The 15,700-nt window shown below is 33.4% G+C and overlaps 1 protein-coding gene across 2 annotated transcripts in view; it reads left to right on the plus strand.

Annotated features, from left to right (window-relative positions):
• ABHD18 (abhydrolase domain containing 18) overlaps positions 1–15,700 on the plus strand; it is a 37,629-nt gene that overhangs the window by 7,012 nt on the left and 14,917 nt on the right. For both annotated transcript variants that reach the window (XM_046656798.1, XM_046656799.1), the window contains exons 2-6: positions 8,949–9,057; positions 9,689–9,773; positions 10,507–10,607; positions 15,052–15,130; positions 15,231–15,315. In XM_046656798.1, coding sequence (XP_046512754.1) covers positions 8,966–9,057; positions 9,689–9,773; positions 10,507–10,607; positions 15,052–15,130; positions 15,231–15,315 — 442 coding nt within the window. In that variant the 5' untranslated portion in view covers positions 8,949–8,965. The remainder of the gene's footprint in view (positions 1–8,948; positions 9,058–9,688; positions 9,774–10,506; positions 10,608–15,051; positions 15,131–15,230; positions 15,316–15,700) is intronic.

Genomic DNA, 15,700 nt, shown 5'->3' on the forward strand with positions numbered 1-15,700 from the left:
AAACAATAACCCCTGCCCCCCATTTCACCTTCCCCTCAGCCTCTGGTAACCACCGTTCTCCTTTCTGAGTATGAATCTGGCTGCTCTAGGTACCTCATATAAGTAGAATCATACAGTATTTGTCTTTTTGTGACTGGCTTGTTTCACTTAGCATAACGTCCTCCAGGTTCATCCATCTCGTAGCATACGTTAGAATTTCATTCCTTTGTAAGGCTGAATATTCCATTGCATATACATACCACATTTTGCTTATCTATTCATCTATTGATTCTTCCACATTTTAGCTACCAAATTCTAAATTTTAAGAAGGCAGACAAAACATGCTAATTAAATAACTAGTGTTTACTTTAGATAGACTAATTTTAGGTCTACCTTGTGACAGTGAATTCTCTTAAAATCAATATTTGTATTTTATTTATGCCATTTTATAGATTTGGATAGTTTATAGTTTTAACAAATATAGTGTTTTATAGTTGTATCTTTGCAATTGGGAGATTATTGTGACATTTGTAACATACCTATGATTTATTTGATTTTTCTAGCCTAGGGGTCAACAAACTATGGCCTATGGTTTTGTGTGCATGCGTACTAAGAACAGTTTTTACAGATGAACATTAGTACTCATTTTGATGATGGGAGCACTAACTTTGAACACCCATTAAGCAATATCCCAAGGAAAAATTTCACCTTTCTCATTAGTAGACCTATATTACAAAAAATTACACTCTATCATCATCATCATTATTATTATTTGAGTTTCCTTAATAAAAAATATGTGAATATTAGTTCTTTCTTGTTAAGTACCTACATAAAATCCTTGATTTTGCCTGGTAGCCTGCAAAGCCTATAATATTTACTATCTAGCCCTTTATAGAAAAAGTTTGCAGGATCTCCCCTCCAGTCTATTTATCACTGTTCTTTTGAGACACTATTTGCAAACATGTTACAACAGAAAGTAAGATTTTATGTTTATATCATCTATTTGATATTTTTCCATGCAGAATTCTACAAGGTATCATTTTGTAGCTCTTTCCAGTGATTGAATATGTTTAGTAAAAATTATTTTTTAAATATTGCTTAGGTTTTTTTCACTTTCAGATCAACATTCTTTCCCAATTAGGTATATTATTAAAGATATCCTGGAAAAATATTATTCAAATACAGTCAGAAATCTGTTTTAAAGACAGGCTTATAAAAATGTTTAGAATAGCAGACGGAGAAATTTAATCCTATAATGTAACACACGTGGAACATTTTCACTTTATGACTTGTGATCTTGGGTTTCTGATATGGCTTAGATTGTAAGAAATGGGGGAGATTAGCATGGTATAGTGGACAGAGACATATTCCATCACAGAGGAATAAGTTTCTCCTAAATATTTGATACATTTATTCCTGGAATGGAGTTCTAATACAAAAGTTGTGGGATAGAAGAAAAAAATCTAGAATAAACTGTTCTCTTATGAATTAGTAATATTCATCTAAAGAGAAAATATAAAGAAAAAGGAATCCTGGGGCCAGCCCCGTGGCCGAGTGGTTAAGTTCATGTGCTCCACTTCGGTGACCTGGGGTTTCTTAGGTTCGGATCCTGGGTGCAGACATGGCCCTGCTCATCAGGCCATGCTGATGTGGCGTCCCACATAGCACAACCAGAGGCACTCACAACTGGAATGTACAGCTAAGTACTGGGGGGCTTTGGGGAGAGGAAGAGGAAGAAGATGAAAAAAAAAAAAAGATTGGCAACAGATGTTAGCTCAGGTGTCCATTTTTAAAAAAAAAGAAAAAGAAAAAGGAACCCTATTCATAGTAGTTATCACAAATACTAAATAATTTTTCAGTCAGGTAACATATTTAATAAAGATACTCACTTAAAAGATAGAATAAAATATTAATGGAGGAAATAAAGAAAACCCTGGATGAGAAGACTAAAAAAATAATAACAGTGCTACTAAGTTAATATATGGATTGAACCACACTATCAGTTACATTGCAAATAGGATATTTTATAAGTCATGACAAACATAAGTGGCATGTCTATGGCGAACTCACTGTAGACTTTTAAACAGTAAAACAATAGTTGTAAGAGCTCTTTGACAGGGATTTTAAAAATGGAATACAGGTTTTAGAACTAGATCTAAGTTTATAAAAGATTTCTAGAATTAAAAAATAGCAATTAGAGAACAGTAAAGAGAAAATAATGTTTCTAGAAGTCTGATTAGTAAACAGAAGAAAAATATTCTATTTCATAGTGACCTCCAATGATAAAAAGGAATTTAATATTAAAAAAAAATTGAATTGTACACTTACTGCAGTCTGTTAGGAAGTTCTGTTGGATGTGGTGAGATGGATTGTTTTGATTCTATAAACATTTTTAAGAAAACTGTAGAATGCTTGTAAAACTAACTTTAAAAATTAATGGAATGTTAAAAGTGTTTTGGTATGAATCTGATAGGTAAAAGCTTAAAATCCTAACTCTACAGAAAATTATTATGAATCTTTGAAGTCAATAATCAATCTCTACTAGATAAGTGTTAATAATAGCATGACATATTTCCCGATAATTTGACATCCTGTTCTCCAGACCCCTATGTTATTTCAGCTTGTCACATTTTTTCGCATCTCCTTTTTTGTGTTTCCATATCTTCTATCTGCCTGATTAATCTCTGAAGACTCAGTTAAAACTGATTTTTCTATGCAGCCTTTCCTGCTCCTTGCTAGCACCTTTGACTGCAATCATCACATCATATAAAACACAGGTTGTTCATTTTGTGGAAATGAATCGTTATACTTATGACTTGTGCACTTTTAAATTATACTTCAGTTTATAAAAAATGTACTTTAACAGCAACAACAATAACAAACTGTATGAACTCCTAAATCTTTCTTGGAAAGATGTTTCCAAGCTTTTTATCTTTCTATACCATCTTTAAACCTCTCCAGATGTTCAGGTGCTGTAGCTTTTCATCAGGGCTCTTTGCTGATGGTTCAGATCTGGATGTTCATATTTCATAGGCTAATGCTTATGGTACTTGGACTTAACTAGGCAACAGCCAAAGATTGTTCAGCAAACTATGTGTTAATATGTTAGAATATCACATAGTTGTAAAATATGTAGAAATGTCTAATTGAGGAAAGCTTGAAAATAGTATGTAATTTCATTACAAAATATAAAAATTGTTCAGAGGGAGAGAGTCATTTAAGAAGTTGATACATTAAGGTGAAAGGATTCTTAGTTTTTTCCCCCCTGCAAGATTAAATTGAAAAGATGCATTGAAAGGTTTAAGTAATAACACATAAAGACTTTATTGCCATAAAGATTAAGTACAGGATTTCCCCTCTATGATTAGCAATGTAGGTCACTTGAGTAAAAAAATTATGGAAATCAATTTTTAAAGATTATCTACATTTCTCCTTTAACATTAAATTTTAACTATATTTATAATTAAAAATTGACTATATTTTTGTACAGTGGTTAAAATAAGCCAGAAAATGTATTTTATCATCATTTGTAAGTATAAGCTACTTAGAAGCTTATGTCATTCTAATTTCTGATTTAACTTTCAAAGTACCATGAGTTTTGAAGCCTATTAAAATTTTTAGAATGTTTTAGGAGAATTTTTAAAATAGTTTTTCAGAGGAAGTGGCAAATAAATGAATACATACAGATTTTTCAAATTGATTTTTGTTTTTGTCCTCTTTTTTAAATGGCGCTGATTTTCCTCCTATAAACTATAATGAACTGAAAGTCTATAGAAATCCTGTAAGATTGATACTTGATAGATTGGTTCATTCAACACAATTGATATACTAACATTACTAGAGTGATATAATATCTTGATACAATAATGGTGACAGAAGCTGTGTGTGGAATCCTAGTAAAATTTCTTCACTTTTGAAGGTACTTTAGAACTAGTCTTAAAAACCTTGGGGCCGGCCCTGTTGCCGAGTGGTTAAGTTTGCGCTCTCCACTTTGGTGGCCGAGGGTTTTGCCAGTTTGGATCCTGGGCACGGACATGGCACCGCTCATCAAGCCATGCTCAGGCAGCGTCCCACATAGCACAACCAGAAGGACCTACAACTAGAATATATGACTATGTACTGGGGGTGCTTTGGGGGAGAAAGAAAGAGAGGGAAAAAAAAAGGTTGGCAACAGATGTTAGCTCAGGTGCCAATCTTTAACAAAAACCGAAACCTTAAGGTAAATCATCTTCTGGACTTTTTAATTTAAATAAATAGACTTCATTATTTATAACCGTTTTACGTTTACAGAAAACTTGAGCAGATAGTAGTCCAGAGAGTTCCCATATATCCCTTCTCCCCCCTACACCACAGTGTCCCCTATTATTAACATATTGCATTAGTGTGGTACATTTGTTAGACTTGATGCACCCAATATTGATACATTATTATTAACTAAAGCTCATAGTTTACATTAGGATACACTCTTTGTGTTGTACAGTTCCGTGGGTTTTGACAAATACGTAATATCACATATCTACCATCACAGAATCATACAGAGTAGTTTTCTTACCTGAAAGTCCTCTGTGCTACACCTATTTGTCCCTCCTTCCCTCTTCACAAATCCCTGGCAACTACTGATCTTTCTATTCTCTCCATAGTTTTGCCTTTTCTGGAATGTCATATAATTGAAATTATACATTTTCAGACTGACGTCGTTCACTTACCGTAAACCCATCTGAAGTATCTTAGTGTTCTTAAAGAATTCTTTTGGGTTCTCATTGATTTTTGTTATTTCTTTATTTTCTGTTTTATTAATTACTGCAAAGGATTGGTAATGATCCTTGAATACAACTGTCTCTAAGAATATGAATATAAACTCTAACAACATAGAATTGATATAATTTAGAAGAGTTACAAACATGAAAGGGAGAGAAGTTAGAAAGTAGTAAGTACACAGATTTTCTCAACTTTCACAGTCAGTGTCAGACATAACATTTACTGATAAATCAGAGACTAGAGATATAAGTAAACTTAAAGGTATAAAGATAAGCAGTAAGAAAAAAATCAAGTAAAATTGGGTGGTGGGCCCCTATGTTCATTGCAGCATTATTCATAATAGCCAAGATGTGGAAGCAACCTAAGTGCCCATCAGCTGATGCATGGATAAAGATGTGGTATATATATACCATAGAATACTACTCAGCCATAAAAAAAGACAAAATCATTCCATTTGCAATGACAGGTTTGTACCTTGAGGGTATTATGTTAAGTGAAATAAGCCAGACAAAGACAAACACCATGTGACTTCACTCATATGTGGAAGATAAACAAACGTATGGATAAAGAGAACAGATTAGTGGTTACTAGAGGGGAAGGGGGTGGGGCGGTGGGCGAAAGGGGTAGAGGGGCACGTATGTATGGTGATGGATTAAAAAAAAGAAAAAGAAATACAAGATATTGTCTGCATTATGGAGATGAATACCATAAGAATAAAAACAGAAATGGCCAGAAAAAAATAAAATAAAATTGGGTGCTAGGGAGAAGTGAGCAAATCTATCTGTCATTATTTATCATTGGGAGCTAATAAATACTATGTTGAACATGGAAATACAGGTTTGAGTATCAAATAAAGTTATAAGGATAATCAGCAATTGTTGCTATTATTAGTTGGTATTTAACACTTGAATTTGCCAAGTGCTGTTTGAGCACTTCATATATAGTAACTTACTTAATTATCATAGCAATCCTAGAAAGGAAGTGCTGTCATTGTCTCCCTTTTACAGACAAGTTACAGACAGGATAAGTGACTTGCTCAAAGTCATATGGCAAAGGATGCAACCCAGGAAGTTTGCCTCTAGGGTGTATGCTCTTAGCCATTATGATATATTGCACCTTAAATATATCTCTTTCAAATTTACATACACTCAAATGTAAAACAAATGTAAACAATTAAAAAAAAACCCTAAAGAATTAATAAAAAAAATAACTAAAACCAAAAGATTTTTATAGTAACAAATATAAGTGGGCTAAACTCACAGATTAATAGAAAAAAATGAGGCAGGCCTATATATCCTGAAATTGAAAGGGTTTTGCAGATACTTATAAATAAGCAAGGTGAGGAAGAACACTGGAAAAATACAAATAATGTAGTTGGTCTCTTCTGTATTTTAAAAAACCCCTAAAATATGTGTACATGTATAAATAGAAGAAGGGCTCACATGTATACAGCATGAACAATGGGCGCCTTTTGGGAGGAGAGGAAGCTTAGCAGAAGTGAAGAAGAGAGACTTCTCAGCTTACTGTGTTTATTTTTATATTGTTTGAATTCTGCCCAAAATGTGTTATATAACTCATGTAAATATTTTTAGTGTAGGTAGGTAAATAAATAATATCAAGAAGGAAAAGGTCAGGAAGGACAGAATCCAAACTGTTAGCACTAAATATCTCTGGAAAGTAGAATTAGAGGTAATGGGGAGCAGATTATTTTTCCCTGTCTTACTATATAAACTTCTGTATTGTTTGAATTTAAAAATGTTACAGTGAGCATTCTTGAATCAGAAAACAAAGAAGAGAGTAGTTGATCATTTTCTCTTGCTTTCCCTCTTTTATATATTATCTGTTCCTATGCTTTACCCAATGACTAGGTAATTGAAAAAAAATTTTTTATTGTGTTCATAATAGCTTATAACATTGTGAAATTTCAGTTGTACGTTAATATTTGTTATACACCATATAAGTGTGCCCCTTCGCCCCTTGTGCCCACCCTCCACCCCCCTTCCCCCGGTAACCACTAATTTGTTCTTTTTCCATGAGTTTGTTTATATTCCATATATGAGTGAAATCATACTTTCTCTATCCAGCTTATTTTGCTTAACATAATGCCCTCAAGGTCCATCCATGTGGTTGCAAATGGGACGATTTTGTCTGTTTTTATGGCTGAGTAGCATTGCATTGTATATATAGACCACATCTTTATTGAAGCATCATGACTAGGTAATTTTTAAAAAATTTCATTGGAACATAGTACATGAGTAGACTTCAGGAGATACGTGATTTTAATGAGATTTACAATTTAAAGACTTGGCTGCTCCTTGTTGTTATCATGTGAGTCTTAGCTTAAATGTTACCCCTCTGGTTAAATGAAGCTTTTCTTTTTTTTACTATCAAAGGAGCCCTCTGGTCTTTATCACATTTTCTTGTTAAATTATCATCATAGTATTGTCATCATCTATTCTTGCTTATTTTGTTTTGTTTTTTTTAAAATAATTTATTTTCCTCCACTAAAATATAAGATCCATGAGAACAAGAACAAACCCTGATCATCTTATAGCATAGGGCCTACAATAATGCTCAGCATATGGTACGCACTTAATAAATAGTTGTTGCATGAATGAAAAAAGTAATACTCATTCTTAAAAGTTCAGAAACTTAAGTTTTTATTAGGCCATCCAAGAATAATTTAGCTATGGTCTACTGATTGATGATAATTCATAGGAGCCTAGTAATCAGAATACTAGTTTATTTATAAACTGGAGATGTATTATGTTTTTTTCCTAGCATTATTATGCCAAAACCAAATTTTTATCAAGAGTAAAAATTGAATAACACCTGTAAATTGGGAAAAAGAGAGATGGGCAGTATTAAAAAACTCTAAAACTATACTCTGGCAATAGATTGTATTGCCTAACAAGTACATTATCTAGTAAAAGTTTGCTGTTGGTGCTGAGAATTGTGAGAGGCAGTATGAACGATTTGGTTTTGCTGGTCCAGTCATAAAAACAATAAAGTGACAGCCCAGTTGATGGTAGGTTATATTGTATACCTATGCAAATAAAGAAGAGCATTAAGTTAAACTTGTAGTTTGTTACAAATCAAAGAGCAAAAATAGAAGACATAAGTAGTGGTTCCAAAAAAACCATTCAGAGTAATAGATAAGTACTTATTAAAGCTCATTGATGGAAATGCAAATTTCCATTTTCCATCTTTCTAAGTAGAATAAATCCTGAACCTGAATCATGTTTTGCCCATAAATCAAAACTACACCATTTAGTTTGAAATGACAGAGGTAGATAATAAAAAACCCTTAGAAATACTGGGAAAGATAGATAAGTGGTACACAAGTAGTAGCATTGATTAATTATTACTTTTCATGCGTGGTAGTGTAGTAGACAGGCAGTGTAGTATAATAGATCTTAAACTGTGTGCCTGGGATTCAGTCTTAGCTCTGCCTCCCACTAGCTGTGTGACCTTAGGTAAATCACCTGTCCTCTCTGTGCCTCAGTTTTCTCATCTTGGGGTAATAGCTCTTTCTTCATAAGTTCTTGGGAAGTTTAAACAAGAACATGTGTGTTTGTTTGTAGTTTTCAGAATGGTGCCTGGCAGATAGTACAGTACTACAAAAGTATTAGCCACTACTACTGTTATCTGACAAATATTGAGTGTCTACTATCGGTCACTGTGCTGAGGATGGGAAGACCCTGCCCTGGAGGAATGCACGGTGTGGTGAAGCTCAGGCTCTACTTCATCTTCCCTACTTTCATCCCAGTTCTTTTATTCTATATCTCGTATCTTATTTCCAAGAGAATAAATCCAAAGTTCCTACTTTAATCTCACTCTTTAATTTTTTCCCGTTTTGTTGCTATATAATTGATATATAACATTGTACTAGTTTTAGAGTATACAACATAATGATTTGATATGTATATATTGTGAAATGATTCCCCGGTAAGTTTAGTTAACATCCATCACCTCATAGTTACAAATTTTTTTTTTCTTCTGATGAGTACTTTTAACATCTGTAAGATACGTAAGTTCTGGGGATGTGATGTACAGCATGGTAACTACAGTTAACAATACGGTATTGTATATTTGAAAGCTGCTAAGAGAGCAGATCAGTCTAATTTTTACCTGATATTTAAAGAGACAGTTAGAAAACTGACTTGCCTAAAATAAAATATTTTAAAGTCATTGTAAATTTTGTTTCATAGATGTTTGTTTGCTACTAATGGGTGTGAGCAAGTTAGATATTCTATACCGGAGACTTCTCCTCACAAAACTTTTTATCAGAGGATGGGGAAGGCCAGAGGATCTCAAAAGGTAAGCATTTTGTCTGGAATGCTTGTTCTGGATTTGTTGTTTTAGTAAACATTTAAGATTTCATCTCAGTTACAGAATCCTTTAAATATAAACTGATTGGCAAACTAAGCATCAAACTATATAAAAAATGAAATTATTTCCTTTTCTCTTTTATCTTTTTAGTTATTGCTAAGTTTTAACCCATATAATCAAAATTGAACTATTTTTAAAGTAATTCAGATTTAAAAATAAAGAGCTCTCAGAAATACAGACTAGATTTTGAACTGTAATAATTTTTAAGTTGGTTAGAGTTTCCAGGGACTGAGCTTTCTGGGGTAACTTGAATTTGTAATGACTACAAAGCTGGGATATACTGTAGCTCATGGGAATATCTGGACTTAAGAAAATGAATTTTCAGGATTTGCGCCTTTAATTTTGAGTCTTATATATGTTAATTACTTTCTGAACAATGATATTTCTCACTTTTTTTCTGAGACAAAATGCCCAGCTTAAAAAAAAAACAACAACCTAATCTTTTTCTCTAACAATTAAAATTAAGTTTTAATATGGCTTATGAACTCGACATGCTAATTTTAGTCTCAATATAACGGGTATACTGAATTTTTTCCTTTTTTCCCCCTTACCATAATAGACTCTTTGAATTCAGGAAGGTGATTGGAAATCGAGAAAGATGTCAGAATCTGGTTTCAAGTGATTATCCAGTATACATTGATAAGGTATTTAAATGAAAAAATGCAATTATAGAAATTCTGGTTTAACATAAATATGTGGCAAGAATAGGTTGAATGTTGGAGTATAATAACAATGAACACTAAAATGTGAGTACAGTATAGATTTTTCATTTAGTATTTTTTAAAAAGCTGTATGTATCTTAACTGGTTGCTTGTAACTATATTCATGTATATTTGGGGGCATATATTTAGTACTTGCCTAAACACAAGAAAATATTTAAGGCTGAATCTTTTGAGCCTCATTTTGTATCTTTAGGCTCATGAGGGTTAGAGTGAATTATTCAACATTTCAGAAGAATTGTAAGTACTACAGTGAAGTTCTCTAATTGAAGAATCAGCACATTAGAAGTTATTAGCAAAACAACTGTTAAATGACATCATAGGATGTTATGGGATGTAGTTAATTGCTGAGAGAATGGTAGAAAGAAAATGATATAAAATTAGAGAAGAAGAGAAATATATTTTGAAATAGTTTTTTTTTTTAAGCAACCACATGTTTTTTTCTGTAAAATATTTCTAGGTTTATGGAATTGGATACTTGAGATATTGTTGGGGAGGGGTAGAAATGGGAGGGCTTCACATCCCTGACTGCCCTTCAACCAAAGTAGGCACTGAAAAAAAGTTTTCATTGAGTAGAACATTTTTATAGAAATACATCTATGATAGACGAAGATATCTTAGTCTGTGTGTGTACGTCTTGGTTTTACTTTTCATTTAGATTGAAGAGCAGTCAGACTGTAAGATCCTGGATGGACACTTTGTTTCCCCCATGGCCCACTATGTGCCTGATATCATGCCAACTGAATCTGTTATTGCAAGGTAAGAAATTTTATTCAGAAAGTTAAACTAGTAAGTTATTTATGTTCTTTTAGAATTATAGTAATATCAACACCATGTTATTTCAAATTACTTAGTATTAATTACAATAATTACTTAGCATTATTCCCAATTAAATGTGGGGTGGAAAAGAGTAAAAATAGAGAGCGATAGTATGCATTTGAACTTACGTTGTTATAGCTTAAAACAGACTATTATAAATATATTTTATATAAGCCAAATTAGAAAGGAAGAGGTAAAACTGTCTCTATTTACAGATGACATGATATTATATATAGAAAAGCCTAAAGACTCCACCAAAAAACTGTTAGAACTAATAAACAAGTTCAATAAAGTTGAAGGATACAAAATCAGTGTACAAAAATCAGCTGCATTTCTATACACTAATAACAAACAATCAGAGAAATTAAGAAAACAATCCCATTTATAATCGCATCATAGAGAATAAAATACCTGGGAATAAACTTAACCAAGGAGGTGAAAGACCTATACACTGAAAACCATAAGACGTTGATGAAAAAAACTGAAGAAGACACAAATAAATGGAAAGATATTTCATGCTCATAGAATGGAAGAATTAATATTGTTAAAACGTCCATACTACCCAAAGCAATCTACAGATTCAGTGCAATCCCTATCAAAATTCCAGTAGCATTTTCCACAGAACTAAACCTCGAATAGCCAGAGCAATCTTGAGAAAGAAGAACAAAGCTGGATGTGTCACGCTTCCTGATTTCAAACTATATTACAAAGCTGTAGTAATCAAAACACTATGGTGTTGGCATAAAAGCAGACACATAGATCAGTGGAACAGAATAGAGAGGTCAGGAAAAAATCCACCATATATATATATATATACACACACATATAGTCAATTAATTTACAATAGAAGAGCCAAGAATATACAATGAGGAAAAGACAGCCTCTTCAATAAATGGTATTGGGAAGACTGGAAAGCCACATGCAAAAGAATGAAATTAGACTACTGTCTTACATCATGTACAAAAATTAACTCAAAATAGAGTAAAGATGTGAATGTAAGACCTGGTATCATAAAACTCCCAGAAGAAAACATAGGCAGTAAGCTCCTTGACACTGGTCTTAGCGATGATTTTTTGGATTTGATACCAAAAGCAAAGTCAAGAAAAGCAAAAAATAAACAAGTGAGACTACATCAAACTAAAAAGCTTCTGCGCAGCAAAGGAAACCATCAACTAAATAAAAAGGCAATCTGCGAAATGGGAGAAAATATTTTCAAATCATATATCTGATGAGGGGTGAAATCCGAAATATAAAAAGCTCATAGAACTCAATAGCAAAAAAAAAAATCAATTAGAAAATGAGCAGAGAATTGGAATAGACATTTTTCCAAAGAAGACACACAGCAGGCCAACAAGTGCATGAAATTGCTCAGTATCACTGATCATCAGGGATATGCAAAGCAAAACCATAGTAAGATGTCAGTTCACCTGTTACAATGGCTGTTATCAAAAAGACAAGAGATTACAAGTGTTGGTGGGGATGTGGAGAAAAGAGAACCCCTATGCCCTGTTGCTGGGAATGTAAATTGCTGCAGCTACTATGGAGAACAGTACGGAGGTTCCTCAAAAAATTAAAAATAGAACTACCATATTATCCAGCAATTCCACTTCTGGGTATTTATCTGAAGGAAACGAAAACGCTAACTCAAAAAGATATCGCCACCCCCAAGCTTATTGCAGCATTATTTACATTAGCCACGACATAGAAACAACCTAAGTGTCTATCAAAGGATGAATGGATAAAGATATACACACACATACACACACACAATGGAATATTATTCTGACATAAAAAAGAAGGAAATCTTCCCATTTGTGACTACATGGATGAACCCTGAGGACATTATGCTAAGTGAAATAAGTTAGGCAGAAAGACAAATACCCTATGATCTTACTTATATGTGGAATCTAAAAAAACAAAACCTTGAACTCATATAAACAAAGAACAGATGGGGAGTTGGCAAAATGGGTGAAAGTGGTCAAAAGGTACAAACTTCCAGTTATAAAATAAATAAGTCTTGGGGATGTAATGTACAACATGGTGACTATAGTTACTAATACTGTATTGTATATTTGAAAGTTGGTAAGAGAGTAGATCTTGAAAGTTCTTATCACAGGAAAAAATATTTGTAACTTCACGTGGTGATACACGTTAACTAGACTTAATGTGGTGATTATTTCTCAATATATACATATATCAAATCATTATGTTGTACACCGGAAACTAATATTCTGTTACAGGTCAATTACATCTCAATTTAAAAAAAAGAAAGATTTTGGAAGCTACAAATGGGGAGTCATCAAGTATACATAGATACTTCCCCTACGTCCCTTTCCTGGGTGCTTCATGGTCTCTCACCTCTGCTTTATAACCCATGCCCATTTTCTCTGTGGGTAGGCTAGCTTTCTCCGTTTCTCATGCAGCTGGCAGAACATAGCTACTACAACCCCACAGAGCCTCCATGTCCAAAAGCTCAACAGGATCTAACTACAGTATGTCCTAATTCCAGATTACCAAAAGAGCAAATATTGCCCTAATTTGGCTTACACCTGGCCCAATCTGCTGTGGCTCAGATGGCCTGTACTCATCATCATGGAGCACTGGAAAAGACTGCGAGAAGAGAGTATTATTTAAGCAGACAGACTGCCTCTACTAGATGGGTGGTCAGTTCGAGCTATAATAAAAGATTGCTATTAATTTAAAGCTATTCTCCAATAATGAAGTCTTTACATGCGTTGCCATGGGACAAAAGAAAACTACAAATAATAGCAAAGATGTCCAGCTTTTTGCAGAAAACATTTTAAAATGTTTTAATTTCCCCCAATCTTCAAAATATCAAGAAGCAGGACAAATGCTAAGAATGCAAAATGAAGCAATGTTGTTAACATTGTAGTTTTGATTACGAGATTGAAAATTAAGAGTTAGTTCCCTTGAGCACCAAACAGAAATAATCATCAAACCATCCTAAATTTACTTGTCTATGTTCCATTCAACAATTTATTGACAATAGGTTACTAGTGATATTGTCCCTTGCTCAAGCCAAGTAAGCTCAGAATTGAGGTTTATGTTGCCTGAGAATTTAGCCACCTAAGGGCAAACCTTGAGCTGACAAGAGTGCAGTATTCTACTATGATAATAATTCTAAAATGCCAACTGGTAAGGAAATTAAAAAGAGAAGTAAATCAGTTTGGGAAGATAAAAAAGTTGTGAAGATGAATGGTGGTGATGGTTGCACAACAGTGTAAATATACTTAATGCCACTGCGCTGTATACTTAAAAATAGTTAAAATGGTACATTGTATGTTATGTATAATTTACCACAATAAAAAGAAGTCATATAGAAAAAAGCATTAAATGAGAGGACCAAAATATTACAATAATAATAAGACAAATAGAGAAAACTATGTTTGTTTTTTCTGGCATAGATTGCTTTTACCTCCAAGTATCAAAATTTTAATAAATCAGATCCTGTGATACACTTCACATTGAAAATCTAAAGAGATAACAAGCCATTTTATGGATACATCAACAGTTTGTACAGCCAAGCATTATTCCTGCTGAGAGAAAAAGCAGAGCTATCTGAAGAGTTGTTTTTTCTAAGACTTAATCATATATATTGATGTCTCTACAAAATAAGAAAATTTCATTATGCATTTATAAAGTTGTGGTATTGAACAGGGTAAAAATGATTACAATAAATTTTCTGTTTATATTGTAATTGATTTTTTTTTTTTCTGAAGAAGACTTGCCCTGAGCTAACATCTGTGCCAATCTTCTTCTATTTTGTACATGGGTTGCTGCCACAACATGGCTGCCAGTGAGTGGTGTAGCTCTGGGCGCGGGAACTGAACTCAGGCCGCTGAAGCAGAGCATGCAGAACTTAACCACTAGGCCATGGGGCTGGCCCCATAATTGAATATTTTAATATCCTAACACAAAGCAAATTTACAACATCTTTGTTGCCTTTGGGCAAATATTAGTTTAATTAGTCAATTACAATTTGAATGTCAAAATTCTGAATGGTCTTTTCTCCTGAATAATTTAATTATGAAACTTTTAAAAATTGAAAGTTTGGAGGCCGGCTCTGTGGCTGAGTGGTTAAGTTCGTGGGCTCTCCACTGCAACGGCCCAGGGTTCGGATGCTGGGTGCGGACATGGCACCGCTTGTCAGGCCATGTTGAGGCGGCATCCCACATCCCACAACTAGAAGGACCTGCAACTAAGATATACAACTGTGTACAGGGGGCGTTTGGGGAGAGAAAGCAGGAAAAAAAAAAAAAAAGAATGGCAACAAGTTGTTAGCCCAGGTGCCAAAAAAAAAAAATTGGAAGTTTGTATTACAAGTCTTTTAAAGAGAATTTCACTGATGTTTTATTTTAAATAGATTCCAATTTATTGTGCCTAAAGAATGGAATAGCAAATATAGACCCGTATGCATTCATCTTGCTGGAACAGGAGATCATGTAAGACTTTATTATAACCCTTTAATCCCTAGTTTGTTAACATACTGTCCTTAACAGATGTGATTATATTCTTTAAGTATGTCATCTCTTCTTTCCTTAGCATTACTGGAGACGACGAACACTAATGGCTCGTCCTATGATTAAAGAAGCCCGAATGGCTTCCTTGTTGTTAGAAAACCCTTATTATATCCTTTTGTGATACCTAGAAATCTTTTCTCTTTTATAGATTTAGTTATCAAAAAGAATGATAGATAGTAATCAACTTTTCTAAACCAGTTAAATTTAGTCATCAGTTCAGAAAATACTTAAGAAGTAAGTGAAAAGTTGTTTCATGCCTTTTAAAAACCAATGTAAGGATTGTGCTTCTGTAATATAATAAGATAAAGAGTACTTATATTTCTTGTGAGACTTATGCTGGATTTTAATATTAATAAGTCAAATGTTTGCTATTAGGGAAATCCTCATGTTCTAAATGCATTTATATTTAAGTATCAGTTGAGGTTTAGAACAGTTCTTAACTTGATTTTCAAGATGACGTCAGACAATTCCCAGAAGAAGAAAAGAAACTGA

This window comes from Equus quagga, chromosome 3, assembly GCF_021613505.1.
Source record: "Equus quagga isolate Etosha38 chromosome 3, UCLA_HA_Equagga_1.0, whole genome shotgun sequence".
NCBI lineage: Eukaryota > Metazoa > Chordata > Mammalia > Perissodactyla > Equidae > Equus > Equus quagga.